General features: G+C 43.4%; 2 protein-coding genes across 4 annotated transcripts in view; one reads left to right on the top strand and one right to left on the bottom strand.

The window, feature by feature from the left end:
* LOC113969039 (glypican-5-like) overlaps window positions 1–12,816 on the bottom strand; it is a 395,727-nt gene extending 382,911 nt beyond the window's left edge. For 2 of the 3 annotated variants that reach the window (XM_027686131.1, XM_027686134.1), the window contains exon 1: window positions 12,559–12,816. Coding sequence is in view for 1 of the 3 variants with exons in the window: in XM_027686132.1 (XP_027541933.1) it covers window positions 12,423–12,468 (46 nt within the window). In the remaining 2 variants the exon portion in view is untranslated. Of the gene's footprint in view, window positions 1–12,422; window positions 12,512–12,558 lie in introns of those variants that run through there. The other variant, XM_027686132.1, reaches the window with a different exon arrangement.
* Window positions 6,810–22,710, top strand: part of OTOS (otospiralin) — a 34,924-nt gene continuing 19,023 nt past the window's right edge. Inside the window, exon 1 of the mRNA XM_027686142.1 lies at window positions 6,810–6,898. Coding sequence (XP_027541943.1) covers window positions 6,863–6,898 — 36 coding nt within the window. The 5' untranslated portion in view covers window positions 6,810–6,862. The remainder of the gene's footprint in view (window positions 6,899–22,710) is intronic.

The following is a 22,710-nucleotide window of genomic DNA, read 5'->3' as shown; positions in this document are numbered from 1 at the left end:
TGTAACCATGCTGTAACCATGTGTTTGCTTACTGAAACCACAGTAAATCTTTTTTTAAGGATTGAAAATATCCTTAGCAATGTTGTCCTGCCTTCCTAAGAAGAACAGTATCCTGATGGGTTTCTAAAGCAAGTGCAGCTGGACTAACTCTGGGTGGGAATTTTCCTTAGGGGAGTCTGGCTTCAGTTTTTCAAACTTGTGCTGGATGCCTCAGAAAATGCGTCCGGTTTCTAGGAGCAAGGAGAAAAACCCCCAAGAGGCAAGAATGGAAGCCTACAAAAAGGCTAGAGAACATGATAGTTTCCTAAGAACATTTTGCCCCACTCACTGCATAAATAATTGGCAATAAAACCATCAGAAAATTAAGCTTGCACACAGGGCCAATTAGGACATATTTCAATAAGATTTGAGTGAAAAAATGCTTACTTTAGTCATCTTATTATTTCTGGAAACCTTATATAGCTAATGTCTGATATTCTCCCCTTCTCAGTCCATTGGGTGATAGTGAGTATAGGATAAAGCAGAATGAAATATTTGTAGGTAACTATAAGACTGAAACTTCCTTATTTGTTTAGATTCTTTTTCATAGTTAACTCTTGTTACCAGTTTCTTTACACGTGGCTTTACAAACTGCAGTTGGGAGTATCTTCAGGGCTTGCCTAGTGCTGTATTATGTGTTTCACACATGGAGCCTCAGACAGCCAAGGCTGTACAGATCAAGGCACTTCAGGCTCACTGACCATCAGTGAGACATGCTCTGGGGTTAGGAAAAAAAGAGAGAAACATTCAGATATACTAAGTGTCAGAGCTATCCAGCCTGACATGCATGTTCAAACCCCTGTGCCGATTCCAAAGGCCCCTAAAGAGGTGGAGGAACATGTGCTGTATGTCCCCCCATCACTCAGCAGGAAGCTTCATAAAAGCAGTTCAGCCTCTGTCCAGTGTGGTGAAATTGTAAGTGATTTTAAACAATTAATTCCTGGCCTGCAACCTCTCCTGGTTACGTTGGGGTGATGTGGCTTTAGCATCAGGGTTGGTTTGTTGCCCTTGAAGACAGACTTTGGAAGCTACAGATGAGATTTATTGCAATTGCTACAGAAGTAGTGGTCAGGTTTCTGAATCATTCCCTACAGTGTATCAGGGAAGAGGTTACAGGAGCAGAAACCAAGTTGCTATTGCAGATAAAAAATAAAGTCAGCATCATATCATTCACTGCATTTATTCTTATTTCTAGCTAAAGGCACAGAGAGAACTTCCCTCAGAGCTTCCTCTGAAAATGTCCCTGGGAGATGAGCACTTGGAATCTGGCTCCAGCATTGCTGCCTCAGTAAGGAAGGAACAGGGAACAGCTCAGACCCTTGTTGTTATGCTATGATGTCCTTGCTCAATTCAGGGAGCTTATTTGCAAAACAAGGTTATTTTGCTTCCTTCCTCCCACCTTTTGTATGAGTTACCTAAATTACCTTCTTTATTGAGCAGCCCTTCTGTTACAGTCCTAATTACAGCACAGCTGACCCATCTCAGGGGCAGCCTTGATATATAAACTACCATGCAGAGAACTGCCACTATGAAAATTTGAATATTTTCATTTCTTGACCCAAGTACTCAAGAACTGTTATTTTACTGTCACATTCACAAAGATCTTTTTTGCATTTAATTCACTGTATAACTATAGCTTTCTGTACAACTAGAATACTAAAGGACTGAAATAACTTCTCAGCTACAGTCTATATATAACACCGAGGAAATGTAATTTTAAATCTTTTACACTGTAGAGGAACAAGTAGTGGGATTTTTCTCTGTGCGGACATGCAGTATTTTGTGCCAGGTTAACCTAGGTGGCCATGAATAATTCCCATGGTTACTATATTAAAAAGCAGCAACTGGTAAGATAGTTCATATTTTAGTGAGCATCATTTGACAACTATTTTTTGAGCACTTCAACATGCATTACCTTCACCCTAATTTTAAAGGGTAATGCAACACAGTATTTAGCTTCCTCAGGTTTATATGATGCAGAGATCAGAGCAGACCTACATCAGTATCCCAAAAATGAATTTAAGGCCACTACTACTCTTCCTTTCATACTAAAGCATAGGCTGGGTTGAGCTGCAGAATTAGCTGCCCTTTGATTATACCAGTGCCAGTCCTTCAGGACTGTGCCCTACTACAAGGGAGCAATCTATAGAGCACCTCATCTTTATACTTTCCACATGCATTGCACCAAAACATCTACCCAAACAATTTCTGAAGGAAAGGCACCTTAAGAGACAAGGAGTTTGTGCTGTTCAGGTTTTGGATGCTTCAGTGACTACAGCCAAACCCCACAAAGAATACACTATTGTCTACAGAGAGAAAAGGAATCAAATTTCAAAATTAATTACTCTCTAACTCAACCTGAATATACCTTCTAGGGATAACCTGCACTTGGTTGATTTCTTTATTGTACACTACCACACTACAGCAGCAGCATTTCCATCCCAAGGCTCTCGCCCTCCACAGCATGGCTGGGCCTTTGCTTCCCCACTGAAAAAACACATCCTTTTGCTGCAGCTGCACCTGAAAGCTGCACCTTCACTTCTAAAGGCATGACACACCCAAAACATCAAGCATTTGGCCTTATAATGTGCCTCATAAAACTCAATCTTCTTAACCAAGCCAGTGCAAGCACTGTAGAATTGTAGGGCTATAAAACCTAAACTCAGATGACAGTGTCTACATGGTCTCCATGCTGTGAAACACAGCAGGCAGCCACTGAGCACATGTCATCAGCCAGTTCTCTTTTGAGTCACCAATGCTGCCTTCATTCCTTCCTTGCCCTTCCCTCAGCTGAGAGATGAAACCTCTCCCTGCAATGTAGGACATTCAACTTCGTAATGACAGAGTTACTCTAAAAGATGAACTGTGCATTACTTCACTGAAAAGCCCCTTTAAAAAAAAAAAACATAAAGCAAACAGATGTTGCACATCTGATCCTTAGCATGTATCTAACAAGAACAGCCCAGATTCCCTGGACAAATGTGTCAGCTCTACTTTCATTTAGGAGTTATCATAACAGCTGTGGATAAATGTGCTTGTATTTGGCAAAGAATGATTAAAATAGGTTTCTTAGGAGAATTTCTATGACAGATAGAAATTTTACACCTGACAGTGCAATTAAGTCAGAGAAAACCTTCAGAAAACATTTAGTGCTTCAATGTTATAGGAACACAACATTTTATTTATTAATATTTTAAGAGGAAAAGTAGATTAGTAGAGCAAAAATCCTGTACTTCTGAGTTACTGGGGTAACCCTAACCACTATTCCAAACACACTAAGTAAAGTGTTTCAGGAAGCTCGTGGATGCTACAACACAAAAGCAGCAGTACACTGGATGCTGGTATACAACTGGCATACCTGCATCCATACAACACACCCATTTTTCACCACATACTGGGCCCTGAGATGCACTATAGAGAACCACAGGTTGAATTCTTCCTTCATTTACATTGACATGATTGGACTGGCTTCAGTGGGATTGGGTTAGCATAACAGGAGGAATCTGTTCTTCCCTGGGATCTTTCCCTCAGAAGTGCAGCAATCAAGCTTCCTGTAAGAGCAGACAACTGCAAAAACCCCCCAGACCTTGGGTTTACTTGGACCCATCAACACATATTTGGGAACAAACCCTGAAGAATGTGCAGGTTTCTCAGGCCTTCATGCTTCAAGCAACCTAACAACTGCAAAGAACACATTTCTAAGTGAGCGTTGTATAAACATTATTTTCTGCAGCCGTCTGCATTTTTTTTTGCTGTAACCACACATACTTAAGTATGACTCATGCCCACGACAGAAGCCTGGAATTCCTGTGTCCCAAGCTATAAGCCAAGACAGCAAGCTATCTAGTTTCCAGTCTCCTCCTGTTTTCAGTCCAGCATTTCCTCTCACCCAAACCTCCCTTCTACATAGTATTTTACATTCAGGGAGTTTTAGAGACAGCCTTGTCCTCCTCTTCTGCTTTTTATACACAGAGGACAAATTGTGGCTGCCCAACTCACATGGATTGACCATTCTTCAAGACAACCCAAAGCTACAAGGTCACTCCAACTTGTTTTGGAAGCACTGTGTTTTAGAGGACTTATTTACACACACATATATAAAAAGCCACAGCAGCTCTGCTAATATCTTGACATCCACTATTCCTGGCCATCAATCCTGCAGCAGGCTCTGTATTAGCTCATTCCCTGTGCAAGGCAAAGAACGTGATGGGAGTGTTTGCAATTTGTGAGTATCCTCTAAAAATCTCTGCACACACCCCACAGACATCACACATTTCTTTTGTTTCAATGAGCTGATACTCAGTGAACAAACAGCACTGGCCAATTCTGTGCTTCAGCTGGGAATGCAATTAGCATAATTGGCTGTTAATCCACATATAACAGGGACCTCTGCCCACAGAGGATCCATTCGAGTTTACACTAGGGCTAAATCCAACCTGTAGTGCCTGGTGCTCGTTACAGCACTCACTGTGTTTCTTCCCTCATAATGAAAAAGAAATCAGGAGATGAATTGCAGATGCAGCCAAAATCTTCCTAGCCACATTCAATTTGGTTTCTTTGTCATCACTTATTCCAGATACCATGTTCAGTTGCACAAAGGCACAGACTCAGATGTCATATTAATGTTATCTATTATTCTGTGCCTTTGGGAACGGGGAGGGGAGCCTTAAACTGCATATTTTTAACATCTGCTATTTTAATACAATTTAAAAAAATTATTTCTGAGGTCTGGAGCAAAGAGCCTATTAGATGGCAGAGTCCCTCAGAGCCTAAATTAGGTGTTTCAGATCACAGAAATCTCTTATTTCAGCCTTTTTTTAGAGGCACACAGTACCTGGGGAGAAAGTTCTGCTTGTTTGCATCTAGCAACATGCAGTGTAGAAGAATGAGGATTTATTTAAAGCTACATTTTAAAGAGAAGATGTGACTGTTTAATGATGTTGAACACTGAACTGAATGTGCTTTTAACCCCTTTCCTGGCTGTGTGGAGAGGATTCTCTGTCAAATGAACCAGAAGACTTCCACTAGGAAAACTCACCCGCCCTATACACAAGGATAAGGATGAAATTCTGTCCTGAGGCTCATTGTGCAAAGGGGCAGTGAGAGAGAAGGAAAACCCCTGTCTCGAGTTTAGACTCACCGTTTTGGGCTTTTGCATGGGGGAAAGCCTCTGTCAGAGCTGCATCTGCACAAATGAACAATGGATTGCCCAGACACCGGTACCCACACCCCGCAGGTGCTGGGCTCACCTTCCAGCCAAACTCATCCTCACGGACACGGGGATTTCCCATCTAACTGCCCAAACAGCCAAGGACACAGGACTGGGGAGATTTAGCTAAAATAGCCCCATCTCGTGACTCCTGTTAGTATTACATAGGACTATTACTAAAATAAATGCATTGTTCTTATTTTAGTTCTTTCAAACTGAGCAATATCTTGTACTGGAAGAGGTTTCCCTTATCAACACGTTTTCCACACACAGTGTGTTAGGGTTGTTAGCAGGAGACCCCTGCAGAAGTGATTCCCACAATTCCCAAAAGAATCCCTGCGGACCTTGGGCCCATTGCTCCCAGCCAGAGCTGCCCTACACATGCCTTTCCCTGTCTGTGTTTGGAGAATGTGCTCCCCAGCCACTGCGGGTAAATATCTTCCAGGGAAAGTACTGACCTCCTGCAGACAAGATCAGGTCTCAAAAAATTCCTAGTACACAACTCCCTATGAAACAGGGTGGGGAAACAGTCAAACTCAAATGCAGAGAAGCAGTGTTCTAACAGAAGGGGCTCACCAAGGCAGTGCCCACCACACTACAACCCTTCCCAAACCAGAAAAATACCCTACCTTGTTCAGGGCCATTTAGACACCCCACACTGCAGCACTGCCCCTTTAGAAGAGAGGGCTTTCCAAAAAATCTCAGCTGTGTTCGCTTTCTGTCCCAGAAACATGGACTTAATCATGAAATCTGACACGGCTAAGTCAGTGGTTTTGATCCCATGGATTGTTTGTACACTTAATACAGAAAAGCTGTATCTGGTTTTGTTGGTTCCCACTAACAATCGGTGCAAAATGATGAGGTATTGATGTCATCTGAATTCTTTTCTCATTACAAACTGCAGAAAACACGCTGTGGCAATTTGCACTTGTGACATAATGAGTGTCAATTGCTACAAAGGAAGCACAGACAATCTGAGAACTAAGAGACCTGAGGATTAAAGTGATTCTCGCTGACACACACTTTTATCTTAACTAGGAAGAGTCTTGCTATTAAATTCCACAAGCAAGCACAACTCTGAAAAACTCAGTAGCAGCGCCCAATCTCCCACATATTCCAGCGCAAGGAAGCATTAGCAGGATCTGGTTCTCCTTAGGAAAGCCACAGGGCTGTTGTGTCCCTTGCCAAATATTGACATGGACACCCCCCACATACAGCATCAAGGAAACCTCAAGCCTCCATCCCCAACTCATCTCAGTGCTTTTCCAGTTCCCCCCTTAATATTTGCATGTCCCAAATTTCCTCTCCAATCATCTTTGCAGAAGAAACACCCTCTTGGCTATCTCAGAAGCACCTCTTCAGCCCCCCCACTCCAAAATCCCTTCGCCCCAAGGCTGCTGCAGCAATAGCCCATCTGTGCTGGGACAGATGCTTTATCGCTGTTTTGGGCCAGGTTCTGCTCCCAGTGCAGGAGGAGGAGGAGGAGAGAAAGCAGTGCCTGCTTTGTCTGTGCTGCACCTCACAGCAGCACAAGGCTCAGCCCAGAAACCCCACATATCACTCCAAAAGCTGAGAGCCATCTGCAGCCCACAGTGTGTCCTCACCTGCTTGCGAATGGCCTCCAAAGGAGCTCATTTAAAGCTTCCTTCGGTAAGTATAGATTGTTTAGTCTTGCAGTGCAGACATGCCTAATCCACAGCAGCAGAAGATTGGATCAAACACTTGTTATTGTTTTGCTATGGGAAGACTATTTTTAAGGGAGGGGGGAGGTTTGAAACCTGTGTCATTTCCAAATATATGGCAGTTATTAATCTCAACTAAGTAACAAAGTTTCCATAATTTTTTCTCCCAGTCATCTAATCTGGGGGGTTTTCCTGGTTTATTCTCATTTTGACTTGTCATGAGACTAAGAGCTTTTTATGCAGAGATCATCACTTTCAATACATTTATACAGCACCAAGCACAAAAGAACACTAAACATGTGGGTCTTTAACACTATCAAAATATAAATGTATAATCATATGCTGCATCACTAACCTACAGGAAGCACAGTTGGTATAGCACCCAAGAGTCCTGGGGCAGGACTCCTTCCATTCTGCTGCACATCGAGGCAGCGCAATAAGTCACAGCCTAAAACTAAGCTTTTAAGCTTGAGAATTATGTACCTAAAAAGTTTACATCTGACTTTTTGAGGCATGGGCCAGGTTGGCTCCAACTTACTGAGATGCTGTAGCTGCAGGACACTGAGCAGTAACTGGAGCACATACGGGTCAAGACCAGATACAGCCATTAAAATGGTTATTGCAATACTTTTTTGGCCCCTGAAGTCTATCTCAGCTGGATGCACTGCAGTGTAATCACCTTGACACACAGACACAAGAGCAACTTCAAAGAACTCCTCTGTGATAAAACAGCAGGACCTGCCTGAGCTCAAGCAGGAGCCCCCAGCTGCAGAGGTTAAGCAGATACAGTTGATGCCGCAGTTGAGCAGAGCTAAAAAAGGAGATTATGTGAGTGCATTTGCTCTTGCCTTCATTCCTCCTGTCCCCCAAATGGACTAAAGCTTTGCCCTGTCAAACTCTGTTTGAGAAACAATGTGCTCCATCTGTTAGTCTTGTCTTGCTGTTTTTCCTGTAGAAATACAGTGGCTTTCCAAGTTAAACTCAAGGCCTCCAGATCCCTGATGCTGTGTGTCTAGAGGAGGCATTATTAGCCTGCGCTTGTAGATGGGGAACAGACAGATTAACCAATTTGCCTCTAGATTACTCACAAAGCCCTTAGCTGAGCCTGGGGCTGAACTCAAGACCTGTCTCCCAGCCAGCCCTTCAGTAAGACTTTTCTTCTCTCCAATAGGATCTGTGATTTTTCCATAGAAAAACTGTAGAAATTATCTGTTACCATTTCTGCACATAAATTTCCACATCTGAGGTTGACATAAGGAAAAAAAAACAAGACAGTGGGGAGTAAAGTCAGAGGAGGTAGCATATGATAGCTGTCAAAACTATTCAGCGCTGAGATTCCCAGGTTTATACATCCAAAGAACTGAGTCAGCTTCCTCCCAATAAGCATTTATTGGGACCACTGACCACTTCCAAGGTCAGCATGTGCCAGATACTAACATTAATTACAACAGAACAAACAGCTTTCAGCAATCATGAAATTCATCATTCTCCAGGTGCTGATAAGCCTGTTCCCAGTGCTACTCCAACTTTGTTATTTTTAATAACTTACTCTGGAAGGATTTGGAATGTGAGTTCCCTTTTCCATTCATTCCTTTCTGTTAGTACAGACAGGGATTCTAGCAGTTGGTTTCAAGTGATATTTACTGCTAAAAGCCTGTCAGACATGCTGACTGGTAAATATGCATTACATTGAAAAAAAAAGAAACCTCTCTTTCTGTTGATGCACTGGATTTCTGCTCTCTGGGTGGTCAGCTTCACACCACCCAGACAATTTCATACCAAGGGAAAATCTAGTTTTGAATTCCAGAACTTCAAATATTAGTAGCAGCAAAGAAAATGAGCACAAAAAATGGTGTTGTCAGTGGCCTTCCCTCAAACAGCCAGCAACATTCTTAGCCAGTAAATGCTAAAGCCTGGAGGCTCCAGCTCTAATCTCTTATATCACATATTCCTGCAATTCCATCTTCTAGTCCAGTCTTGCTGGAGACTTACTGCACTGGGACCTTAGGAGGGGACACTGAACTCTTGGGGGCTCGTGTTGGTTTAGCACCTGTGGACCCTTCCAGCCACAAAACTTCATGGGTGGCCAAGGTAACTGATGTCCACAGCAGCTTCCCTTATGGACTTCATGAAGGACACGATCAGCAGGTCTGACAACACCTCTACTTCCACTGAAAACCCAGGACTTCCCAGAGGGACCTCAGAGTACAGGTGCCTGTGCAGAGCCTCAGCTGGGACAAATCTTTGAACCAACTGCAAAGCTCCAGGAAGCCCTTTCCAGCCTTTTCACTCTGGAAAAAGGAACCAGGAGGGTAAGGGTTCCTCGATTCTTCTCTCATTCCCCAGGTTTCACAGCTGGGGAGAACAGAACCCAAGATAACTTTCATAGAAGAGGACAACCCAGCCTAATGAGATGTTTCGGTCAGGTCTGTGCACACAACACTCAGTTTTGGAGGTCAGACCACATGGAGGCTTGAAAGACTTTCAAATGTGCCAAACTGACAAAAATCTAGTTGGTGGCAGTAAAAGATGCAGAACTGAGTCTAGATTACAAAACAAACTCACAAAGCCTTCAGTAGTTCAGATGCAGCTCATACTGTGCAGAACTATTACAAAAACATTGCTCCAAAAGCACTTCCCAACATCTGCACTTTTTAAAGTCACAATTAAGGGCTGCTGAATGTTCTGTTCCTGCTGTTTTTCCTAAAAATCATGTCTTGGCAGAAAAAAACAACGTTACATCTTTTCTGCTGCAATGTCCTTCCTATGCCAGCTACAATGCCAAGCATCATTTATAGCCACATAAAGCCAGAATGAGCTTATACAAGACTGTCTTCGTAAACCCAAATTGAATTGCAAACAGATCCACTTCTTTGTGTAGCAAATCTGTTATCACAAATCTAGGATCTAGAGAAGTGCAAGCCTGTATAACAGAAAAGCTCATCAGTTGAGTCCTGTTGTCCTCACTCAGGTAGACTCATATAATCACGTAGGCTGGAAAACACCTTTAAGGTCATCAAGTCCAAGTGTTAACCCAGTACTACCAATCCTAAACCATGGACTAAACCCTGTTCCCTAAGCACCACATCTACATGCCTTTTAAATACTTCCAGAGATGGTGATTCCAGCACTTCCCTGGGCAGCCTGTAAGAGGCTGGAGTCTCCCTTGCCCTCAACAGGACAGGATGAGGGAGAAGAGCTGGGCTGGCAGCACCCTTGCCGGTGTAAGGCACTGTAAAGCTATACAAGAACCACCAGGTCTGTTTGCTTGTCATAATTTTGCATTCCAGCCTTTCACAAAATTAAATTAACCTTCACCTACACCACTGTAGCCTCATTTACAGTCAGACAATCATTTCAAGGTAACACAGCAGCAGCTTGGAGAACTTGGAGAACAAAGCAAACTGGAAACACAGCCCTGAGGGATGGTGTCATTGAGCACTGAAGAGCAGGTGATATGACTCATCCCATTACTGTGCATTACAGGATGCTAATTATGGCTCAAGAACAGCAGGGAGATACAGGTATGGAAAGAGTGGGGACTATCTGAAAGTGGTGGACACACTATGAGAATGAGACCTGCATTAGACCGTGACATACAATTTCCAAGGGACCAGGTGAAAACATTGAAAATAATGGGCATCTTGCAGTGAAAGCATTGTCAGCTCTGGTGTTATTTCTTTGCAAAACTAGGAGCTTTTCCTTGTAACAATCAAGTGGAGGAGGAGGGAGTGTGCACACACATGTAGACACCAGGTATTTTTAAAGCCTATTTTCAATATACTTTTAAAGTTTAAAAAAAAAAATCAAGGGGGAAACTTCATCTTGCAACAATCTTCTTTCAACCCCAAACCATAGTGACTATTTAAGGAAAGACACAATGAAAACATTTCCTTCCCTTGGAGCTGTTGCTAGAGATGCAGTCCTCAACTGACAGTCCTTTCTTCCCCAAGGAGGGACCCATTGCTATGTATTGTACACTAGACATTCCTGTGACACCATTTTCTCAACTCAGCCCACCCCTTCCTTCTGTTCCATCTCAAAACATTCCTACAACATCCATAATTGGTGCACAGGCAGAGTGCTCAGCCACAAAATATCCATAAACCCTCTTCTAACCAGCAGAGCTGAACAGCACAGTCCATGATGGCATATCCCACATTCCACAGCTTTTTTTTCATGCATCTGACCACAACACACTACAGAAAAGAAGTTTCCAGCAAACTTTTGTATGAGTCTGGGCTTACATCAGGTTCTTAAATTAGTGCAGTGTAGGTTACTGCCCTACAGTGCCAAAACGTCATGGTATTTGCAAAGAGGAGAAAACTATTTACACTAAGATAGTTTTCAGAAGCACTGAAGTCCCCATCAAAGAGTGCTCAAAATCCTTCTGGAAATTGCTTCTTCACTCTATTTTAATCTTCCTATAGAAATAACACATTTAACTGGCACAGAGATGCTGAACAAGCAATGAAAAGGTCAATCTTAGCAACCAGGGCTATTTCAGTCCGAGGCATTATACCACACCTATCTATATTAAAAACACTTTAGCAAGGTTGCAAAGCCACGTGTCCAATAGTTCAGAGATCCGTTGAGCTCTTGTATTGCTTCCTGAAAAGCCTGTATGATGATACAGTCTAATTACATGATCACATCTACTTTTCCCCAGAAGTTCCCCGTCTCATTTAAGAGAGGAATTTATTTAAGACACAGAATAAATGACAATATTACATTTCACCTGTGTTGACCAGTACTTACCCCCTGCTCCTCTTTACTGCACACTGCTCAAAGCATGCATTAAAGAAAAATATTTCTTTACAGCCTCTTCCAGTGCTCAGCTCTTGCATCCAAGCACTTCAAACAAATTATTTTTACAATAAAACAGGGATATGAGGTGCTTTTATTCTGTGTATAGAAAACAGACTCTGCACCCAAGATAATGCACTCCAGAGCTTCATCTCAGCCAACTAACACCAGATTTCAAACCTCTTGATGTGATATTTGGTTCTTGACATAGAACAATACATAGTCAAACCTGGCTTAAGATGATGTTTAGGACTCTGTGAACCGACTGAAAGATAATGGATATACAAATATCCAAGTCATGAGACTCTTCACTCCTAGTTTTCTTTTCCCATCTCTCCATTTAGCTTTTATCCTTTTTGCAGGTCAGCCACACTCATCCTCTAGAGCTCCTGGATGTCATTTGGCCACTAGAAAAGGATGTGGAAAAACACATTTCTGGGGAAATGGTTATGTACCCTTGGAACTAAGCCCAGGCATTGCCAGGATGAACTGGGAGGCAGCTATCAAACCAAATCAATTCTGTCTGCAAGACTGGAGAGCATGTAAAGACCTCTCACTTGGTCAGGTTCGGATGGCTCTTCCCCACAGGAGCAGAGGCCACCCCATTAAACCAAAACATCCCGTTTTAGCCCACAGCTCAGTAGTCTTATATCTTTATAAAGAAAAGTTAATAAAACAAACGGTACCTGTATAAATGCACGCACCATTCTTGCTGAAGTTTCCCAAAAACATCCAGCTTAATGCAGATATGGCAACTGGAAAATTTTAGTCCATGGTACTTGCATTCTGATGACCTTTAGAAGGGGCACTAGACCACTTTACCTGAAGGTCCAGAGATTAGCTCAGTGGGTCAGAGCATGGTGCTAATACCACCAAGGGTGTGGGTTTGATCCCTACATGGGCCATTAACTTCAGAGTTGCACCTGATGATCCCCGTGAGTCTCTTCCAACTCAGAATATTCCAGCTCCATCTCTGACTATGCAGAAAATCAGGTTTAAAGTAGTTTCTTTAAACCCCTGCAGTATGAACAAGCAGCACTTCCCAGGCAGGTCCACTGCTGGCTGATGGGGCACCCTGGGGCCCCAAACTGTCACCTGGGGGCTGTTGGGCTGTATGCACACACACCCCTGTTCCAGTTGCTATGGAAACAAAGGTGATGGCAGCACTACGATGGAAGCGAGGCTGAAAGGGTGAACTCAAATTAACATCTGCACATGGACTGCGAGCAACTGAAGTCAAGAACACAGATATCTCAGCTTGCATTTGCCTACTGCACATCTAAAACCACACTTGCAAACTTCTACATTTGAACTTGGCACTTTTGACATTCCCAATACCCCCTTAGTATCCTGTGCTGAAGTATGGATATTGCCATTCCATAACAATAGGCAAAAAAGCAATGAACACACAGAAGTGCCTCTGCTCCCACTGCCACCTCCCTTCCCACTGGCACATCGGCCAGCAGAGCAAGCTCTGCAACTTTTCCCAGGAACTAAAAGAAGCAACACTGGAGCAAAAGTATTGAGTGTCAGTGGTGATGATGAGAAAGTTTTGTCAGGAAAGAACAGATACCATCTGACACGTGGAAACAGCAGCAGTAATTTGGAAATTAGAGACCCAGGCATATGCTTTCTAAAATTATCCATGGAACTAAAACCAAGGGCAACATACTTAAAATGCTCTTAAACCAAGCCTGCAGACAGCCTGCATGCACACTGCAGGACTGTTGTCTGAACTAGACTGGCAAAGCAGCCTCCCCTGTGTTGGACCTGGAATCTGCCTTTGGATGAGCACAGACTCCAGCATTAGCCTGTCCATCCCCACCTCGAATGCCGATGTCTCTAGCACTGTATGTTGCTGTAACACTACTCACAAGACACACTCAGACATACCTCGGGTATTCTTGTTTCATGCCAGATTGGTCAAAGTATTCCACATTTATTTTAGTGCTGCCTAATTGACTTTCCTCCCCCCAGGATAGCACTAAGCACAGCCAGAACATTTATTTGTTTGATGTGATTTTCAACCAACTGCAGAAAAAAGTGGCTTCCCAGTCGGTCTCTCAAGGACAAAAGTGAGAGTGCAGACAATATTTATCTGAAAATAGCCCCAGTTGCTGCTCACCATGACCCCGCCCTCAGACAGCTATTCCTGGGTGGTGGCTGCCCAATAACTCACCCTGCACTAACAGAGGGGGAAGAGCCCTCCTGGCACTCAGAAGCAGTGGGTCAATGACAATCACATACAGACAAGGCAAAACATGGGCATTGGTTAACCAGGACAGTGCTCGAGGATGTTAATTTAACTCAGCCACAGCTTCCCCCGGGGAGCTTGCAATAAAGGTAAAATTCCCAAGTACCTGTGAAGCATCATGAGATATATCAACCACCAGCTCTGCAAGGTTCTCTTTTTACAAGCCATTCCCCACCTTTTCCTCACTCTATCAAAACCTCCAGTTTCAATCTCCTGATGTCAAAACAAGAGACTTTGACACCAAACTGTGCAACAGAAGTGCTATTGCTCTGCAGTTACTTTACACCACTTGCACTCCAGGGACAGAAGCCATTGAAATCAGTGACCCTAGTCCTTCCCAGGGCTGTTGCTGTGCTAGGGAGCACAGGAGCAGTGCCACAGTACCTCAGACAAAGTCAAACACAGTCTTTGCTGTACATGAAACAGGCAAACTGAGAGGAAGCCTTCAGTAAGAATGCAGGCCTAGGAACAGCCCTGCTGTGGACAGCCACAAGCAGGAGTCACTTCTTGTGCCTCTAAATGACACCTTGTTGTGATTCAACACATGCCATCCCACCTGCACAAGTGCACAAATAGGGAAGATGGACTCAGCAGTATTGGAAGAACCCAAACGTTTGAGAAAGGATTTTGATGGCAAAGGGAACGACTTAATGGGGCATGTCACATAAAAAGTGAGAACAGGAACAGTGATGCTTGTGGAGGGAAAAAAGATGAATAGGGCCATTAAGGTGGCAGCATTAGCCTAGCAGAGGGAACAGTAAATAAGCAACCAAGCTGGGAGAAAACATGTGGGAGTTACATAGGCAGCTGGATAATCAGACAACATATGGCCATATTAACAATGAAGCTTTTGTGAAGTCACTGAAGAATGAATTCTGCCACAAAGCCTGAGAGCACAAAGTTTACTTCAAAGGATAGACAAACCCCAATGAGTTAAGGACGTTCTTCAAAAACTAACATGCAGAAGGCACAACATCATTTCACACTAAACCTGCAGTCAGCTCCACTGGGACTAGACCCTCAACCTTTTTAGTTCAGTGGTACTATTTTGATTTGGTATCCACGAGCACAAGTGCCACATTTTCCCCGTGTGCTCAGGCTGTTAACCTAGAAGAACCTGCCATGCTCTCTACTGACAATGCTATAGTTTGCTGCTGCAAGAAGGTTAAGGAGTAGGATAATGAACTCATTCTCAACCTATACCCTCTAAAACAGCAATAGAACTGGGTATGTGAGGTGAGCTCAGATAATCTGGAAGCAAACAGGGAAGGCACTCCTCTCCAGAGGGAGAACTGGCAATCCTGAAGTATCACTCTGAACTTTGTGTAAGGTAATCACTTCAAATATTTCAGGTTAAAACCTACCCAAAAGTAAGGAAAAAACTTGCTCTGCACAGCTGTGCACCAGTCCTTCAGCAGCACATGGGCTGGGCAGCAAAATCTACCTTACACTTATGAGTAGGGCTGCTTGTTTTAGGACATCTGCCTCAGTGAGACAATGAATAAGGGTGTCACTCCAGGGAGGAATGTCTCCTTTGCAGCAGCATGCCCAGTTGTCATCCTTACCCATACTGGATGGGGCCCTTGCCTGACATCTGCAGTAAGGAAAACAGACAGGTCAATGATTTTTAATTTTGGCACTCTGAGCAGGGAGGGCCAAGCCTTTGCTGAGCACTGACAGCATGCCTTTGCAGTCACATATCCATCAATATTAAAGTCCAGTAAACGCCACAGTTCTCCCCTCACTGCTGGTTTTACACTGCAGTCAAGACCCCCAGAACCAGCAGTACCACACATTTGCATCTCCTGCAGTGCTTTAGCCCTGCTACCTTTGAAGACTGAGACCAGAGTCAGGATTAGCATTTGATGGCTTTAGGATCTTGTGGCTAATAAAGGCCAGGAAAATGGTATGAAAGAAATGAGCACCTGTTTCAGAAAATTGATACAAGTGACAGGGAACAAAAATCCTTCTCAAACTCTCCAGAAAAAACTGAGGTTTGGGTTTGACAAGATGATTTCAAGTCTCATGGAGGCATCCAAAACCTGGGCCAAGGTCAGGCACAATACAAAAGAAAACAAGTAAATATTCATGCCTGGCTTTATGCCTTTTTAAAAATTCAATCCAGCTTCAGTCCTAATTTTCTTATCATTTCTTAGCACTGCTGTCACCATGTATGAACTATGTGCTATTGATGTATGTGCCCAGTGTAAAGATTAACTGGAGAACCACAATTCAGGAGGGGCAACTTAATTCAAATCTGCAGGTGCTCTGCAGTATTTCACACAACTTGTGGCCAGGACAATTTTATTAGTTCCATGCAAGAAGACTCATGCCAAGTGCTGTTGCTCAGCCTTGGGTAGCTGAAGCTGCTGCACAAATTCCTGGTCACGGAAGAGGTGGGGGAGAGGACAAGACAGGGAATCTGGTAGGGGGTACCTATTAGTTTAAAGACAGAAAACAGGGACAGCTCAAATATATCAGAATGAAAGGCAAGTGCACAGACCTTTACTTCAGACTGAGAGGGATTCTCACAGCCAGGGCTGGGACAATGATGCCATTGCTTTTGGCTCCAAAGATTGGAAAACCAGAGATTGTGGGGTAGAATTTCCTTTCAGTTGCCTCAGTTCTTTCAAGAATAAAAACTAAGCCTGATATTTACTCCTGGTTTGGGGAATAATTATCCAACAGCATGAAACTCCTTCACCTAATTTAGACAAAAGCAAAGCGAAGACTATCAGATTAATCCTGCTGGTACCAAAACCATTACAAAGATGCATTAACAGATGTTGTGCCACTACTTCAAGGAGACAAAAGATAGTGTTACTGAGGACAGGAGAATGAAGCTCTGTAGCCACACTGCTCAGTCCAGATTCAGGTGCTGGGAGAAACTAGAAACTAAATATTTAAAAATAGAAAACTTGCCCAAAAAGAAATTTTGGCAGTTGACAATCAGTTTTACAGTTAGAACACTCTGAATAAGAGGGTCTACATAAATACATTTTAACATATTTTTACATTAGCTCTTAAAGTCAAATCTCGGTCCTGCAGCTGACTCGGAGCTCTGCTCATGGTGCAGGAACTTTTAGAGGTCTCACCAAGAATGACTTTTTTGTAATTTAATACAAATACCAATTTCAGCATGCAAATTATCTGTGAGGCCAGCTCTTTGAAGAGCTGGCTATCCTCAATTTCCAGGAAAGTTAAGGAGAGTCAAAGAATCCATAAAGGCACAGCATCAGAGTAACATTAGAAAATGGATGATTACCATGTTATGAAATCCTGATACATTCAGTTAGTTAATGCTTCTGAGGAATACAGGCATAGGCAATAATAGGAGCTAATAGTTCATTCCAAAGAATTAGAGGAAACTAGAGGCAGTAACATTCTGCATTTCAGCCTAAATATTGTTAATGTGTTTCTAAAGAGGTGGGGGGGAAAGTCAGCTGTAAGTGTTCTCTAGATAGAATTAAGCCTCCACTCTGACATGTCTCTAGGCATTTATTTTCCATTACTAGAGGATCAAAATTATAGTTTAATTATCCATAGAATTCTAAAGGCATACTCCATTTTATTCAAAAAATCATTGACTGGATTACAGGAAAAGTCCACCAAGCTCCCCTATACTTTCAATAAGGCAAAGCAAGAGACAAAGGGCAGCCCCAGCACAGAGGAGGGAAAGGAAGGCAGGAATGCACTGCAGTGGCAGTGGACACCCTGCTCGTGGCAGGGATCTTCCCAGGCCAGGCTCTGCAGGGATATATCCAGGGTCACCTTTATCCATCCTCTGAGGATTCCTCCACTTTCCCAGGTGCTGGTTCTAAGCATGGATGAAGTTTCACATGCACATCACCACACTCATTCACTGGCCTGGATTTCCACAGGGGATTACGGGACACAGCTCCCCCTCGACAGCCAAAGCTCTTCTGATTTCTTTACATTCCTTTGTAAGTCTCAGACTCGTATCATCCCTTCATATACAAATACTGGTTCCCAAAATTCACATAAATAAGATTCCCCAAACCGCAGGTATTGTAACTTTAACATAATGCATAAGCACAAGCACTTCCTGGACACACTGAGTCCCTCTCCACAAAAAGCTGTTGCAGCAGGGCAGGTTATCCCTCACCCGTGCCGGTACCCAGGACCGGTGGCTCCCCTGCAGTGACAGAGCAGGGCACCGAGCATGGGCGCTGTCACTGATGTCTGGTGCCCTCTCCTGGCACCAACAGCCACACGACCTGATAAATCCTGGCTAGATCGTGACAGTCAGGACATTTCAGAGTGTATTTTCAGGACTGTGTGGCAACCAGTTAAACCATACATTAGAAAATATGATTTTATATCAGATAAGAATAAGGTACTGATAGAATAACTATTTTTTCCCTCTTTTCTTGGTATAGATTTCCTTAAATTAACATTTTGGGGGAAACAAAAGCTTCCTGCTTCCCAGAGGAACACATAGTTTAAGTTCAGTTACAAGCTTCCTGGTCTCATTAAAAGGAAACTGAAATACTCTTGTGAAACACTTCTGATTAGAAACAAGTCTTTCAATTACTCTAGAACTCCTTCTCAACCAACAAGTAATGCAACTAACGGTCCCCAAAACATAGAAAATTTTCTCTGAAGTTACTTTAAAAAACTGTTGGATAATTTATCCCAATTAAATGCTAAAAACATAGAAAATGTACATGTTACCCCAGACAGAATCATTCCCTGGTTGGAAGCCTGTATAGAAGATTAATATATAGAGCATTGCAGTTTCAGTGATATTTGTGCATGAGCACTTGATCAATATCCTGCAAAATCCTAGGCAAGAAGACACAGGAACAGCTCACAGATACATGGTGTTAGTGTTTAGATCAAAGTGCATTGCCTCCTGTCTATAAAGAGAAGGCAATTTAACACACATACATATATCTCTTTATTTTTTAACTAGCAGAATTTTAGAATTGGCCTACTTACTAGTCCCTTCAGTATTTATTATATAGACATTAATTACACCTTAGGTCCCCAGCTGAATATTTTCTAACTTATATTCCAAACTAACACAAGCAGTCATAGGCAAAACTTCACTGCAAGTCAAAAGTTTAAGAGAGCTCTTGCGTAGTTTTTGGAAAGAGGACTATTAATCTAGATCCCTAGCACAAAATTTTCTTCAAATGTTTCAGGAATAAAAAGTCATAAGGATAAATACAGTGATTTCAAAGTTAGCAAGGAACCCACAGTTAACTGCCTGACCTTGCTGAGTGGAAGCACTGATAATAATATAACAATAATAGCCATGTAAACCACTTCAACCCCAGTTACACAGAGCTACCTGAAAGCTGCAAAGAGAAGTTCTTATTCCACACCTAAATCAGCTACCAGACATTAAATTTATAGAAAAACACTCCAATGCGTACTTTATGTCCAAAGCTCCGTCTGAGTTCAGAGGACACAGGCCAGGATCCTCCATGCCCAGAGCTGCTGCTTCTTTTCCTCAGGCTGAATTCTGACTCCAGGCATCACCATCATCTCCAGGGACTCAGCCTGGGATCCCTGCGGGCAAACAGAAGACAGCAGACAGTGAACATGGGAGCTTAAAACATTACAGCCACCTCACTCAATTGCTTTAGCAGCATTTCTCTTTCCAGACCTACCTTCTTCTCAGCCCCAGACATTACAATTTGGGCCCCCAAGACTACACTACCCTGCCAGGATGCCTCAGGGAAAATACCTCTGCTCCCAAGGAGCCTGCCAGGAACAAGAGAAGGACTGATGCAACAGGGAACTGTACACAGGACAAGCTTTTGGGGAGTTCTCTATTTCTAACTTGTGTTTTATAATCCAGGCTCAGTCCTTTGTGCTTGGTGCATTAACTACTCCCTTGTCAGGTCATTTTTTTCTCTTCCTAAGACCAATGCACTTGTGCTGGTTTCAGCTGGGGTAGAGTTAATTTTCTTCACAGTGGCTGGTATGGGGCTGTGTTTTGGATTTGCACTGAACACAGGATAGATAGAGATGTTGTTGTTATTGCTGAGCAGGGCTTACACAGAACTTTTATCAGTTCTCCAGCTTAACAGGCTGGAATGAAACAGGGGCAAACGCAGCCAGTCCCCAGCCCTTGCTCCCCCAGTCACACTCTCCACTTGTGCACCTTTCCTTTGGCCTGAACAGCTGGTCTTCCTTACATCCCACAGTTTCCCTGAGAAATGCCTGTTTGGGGAATACAGTGGGCTACAAAGCAGCAGCTTTGTAGCAGAATGGTAGGACTCATTCTGCACAGCTGAGCTACCCTGGGGTGTGGGGGAGCAGAGGCTTCCTTTCCCTGCTTGGCTGGCAGATCCCCAAGCAGAGATCTGAAATAAAGGGTTTAAAGAAACATCTTCTAAATCCCATCCCTCTAGGTCAGAATATGCATAATAACAACAAAAAAATTGAGAAAGCCTCAATGCATTCGAATACAGAGTTCTGCCTGGGAAGCTTTCTCCAAGCCTAAGGCTCTCCCTCCCCTCAGCACACCAGATCACTCACCAAGGGAACTTAAGGAAAAAATAGAAGATATAAATTAAGCTACACCTTGTGATGAAAGGGCAAATAGAACATTCTTGCTGAGGGATGGGAAGTGCAGCCACCACCAGCCCCAGCACACTGCGTGGCTGTGCTGTGGCACTCTCTGGCAGGGGGGCTGCCATCCCAGAGACCCCAACAGAGGAGGCTGACTCTTTCTCAGAGACCGGCCATCCCCATGTGCTTTAGGACCACCCACCTGGATGAGCACAGCAGGAGATACTTATTAAATAATATCTATTAAACATGGGGAAGCTGCAGAGGCCACAGCTTGATGAAGGGTTAAAATATTGGAATGAGAATTCCTGCCGAAGTCTAGGAACACAAAGTGCCAGACCTCCCATGTTTTTATTGCAGACTTCTGCAGTAAGAGTCACTCAATTAGTCCCTACAAAAAAATATTTGTTTGTATACTTAGGTCCCTCAACTTAACAACTTCTAAAGGAGCCCTTTCACACCCTAGAAATGAAGCCAGGCTGGAATGCAAGTAGGTGGTACATGAGGTTTGCATTAACTCTCATTATGTCTAAACAAAAAGGTGTCAAGCATTGAAAGTCATCAACTGCAAAAATTCTCACAAGTACAATTTAATTGTAAACACACCCCTTGTCTTTTATTAGAGATGCTTAAAGCAACAGTGCATTTCCATAGACCCAGATGTAGTCCTTTAGAGAGAACCCAGAGTTAATGACCCTCACAAAAAGCAACCCTGATTGTTCTCATGGTGCTGCCAACAGCTCCACAGACGCCTGACTACAGTCGAGTGTCCATTGGACCAACAGGACTCAGTTTTGCAAGGAATATTAAACATGCATTTACTTGCTACCCTTAGACCTACAAAATACCTGCAATCATTTTAGTACACAACTCACAACAAACATAAATTCTTCACAAAAGTGTTTGTCTCCAAAAAGGTCTAGTGCCTGGTTGAAGTTTCTCTACTGTCATCTTCCCTTCTTCATCCACAAGTTTTCCTTTATATTTCTATTTTGCCCCTGGTTGAAGGCAAATGACCTTAAAAAGACTACTTTGTCAACCTTTTAGAAGAAATAAATTTTCACAATCACAAGCTTCATTAATCTAACCACAGAATTTTAAATTGAAAGTGTCCATCAGTTAACTCTGTGGAACAGTGTGTTATGAGCACCTGGCTAAAACACTGGGCTTTCCCAGGACTGCACAGTTACATGTACACCTATGCTACGTGTCCATTTGGATCTCTCCTTCCAACCTCCCTGGCTCCAGCTCCTCTCAGGCAGCTTTCGCCAGCAGGAACTGGAGCCAGCTGCCCTGAAAGTATTGAAGGGAATCACCTCTTCAGGTTAATCGTACAGTTATTAATGAGTAATCTCATGGGTTTAGCAGTATAACTCTCCTGCAAAGCAGAGGCAGAAGTTACCACAAACAGGAGCAATATTCATCTCTCTTCTTTTTTTTTTAAACAAACAAACAAACAAACAAAAACCAGCAGAAAGCTCTGAAACTCCCAGAAACATTCCTCCTTAAACCACTCCCAAATAACAAATAGATCCCCCTCTCTTCTACTCTTCTGCTCGTTCTGCTAAAACCAGAATGCAGAAGATACCTGTCTGTATCCCAGATACCTAAGGATCAAAGCCGTAAGACAGGAAGAGTTAAAGCTTCTGGCCCTTCAGGGATCAAAAGCTTTCTCTTCCAGGAAACCCCCTCCTCAGTACTCACACAGTACAGCAAAGACTCCAGAAGCAGAGACAGACCCTTTTGTCCTGCTCTTGCTTTTAAGGGCTTGTGTTCCCAGCAGCCCTGGGGAGGCCATCAGAGTTAGTAAATGAGAGACACCTGAGGCAGCTGCACCTGAAGTAACACCTGCCCCTAAGCCAGGCTCTCAGTGAGGACTTAGTAAAGGAAAAACGAAGGTATTAACTGTCCCAAAACAAGGATCAGGGAGAGGGATTCACTGCCTTGAGCAGACCCGTGGTTTAGTGTGATCCAGGGCCTGACGGCCATGGCCCCACATGCCTCAGTTCTCAGCCTGCTGTGGGGGAAGGAGGCAAGACAGATCACCAAAATAAGCTCAGTGTTGTCAGTTGTGCTGTGCTGTGGAGGAGGGAGGGGGGTGTCGGTGTCCTGGCCCTCTGTGAGCTGCACAGACCCCCACAGCTCACACAGCTCCATGCTTCCCACTCACTCCG

The sequence above is a fragment of the Neopelma chrysocephalum genome, unplaced genomic scaffold (genome assembly GCF_003984885.1).
Source record: "Neopelma chrysocephalum unplaced genomic scaffold, ASM398488v2 Primary Assembly neopelma1_70, whole genome shotgun sequence".
Lineage (NCBI taxonomy): Eukaryota > Metazoa > Chordata > Aves > Passeriformes > Pipridae > Neopelma > Neopelma chrysocephalum.
This window is presented reverse-complemented; position numbering and strand designations above follow the sequence as displayed.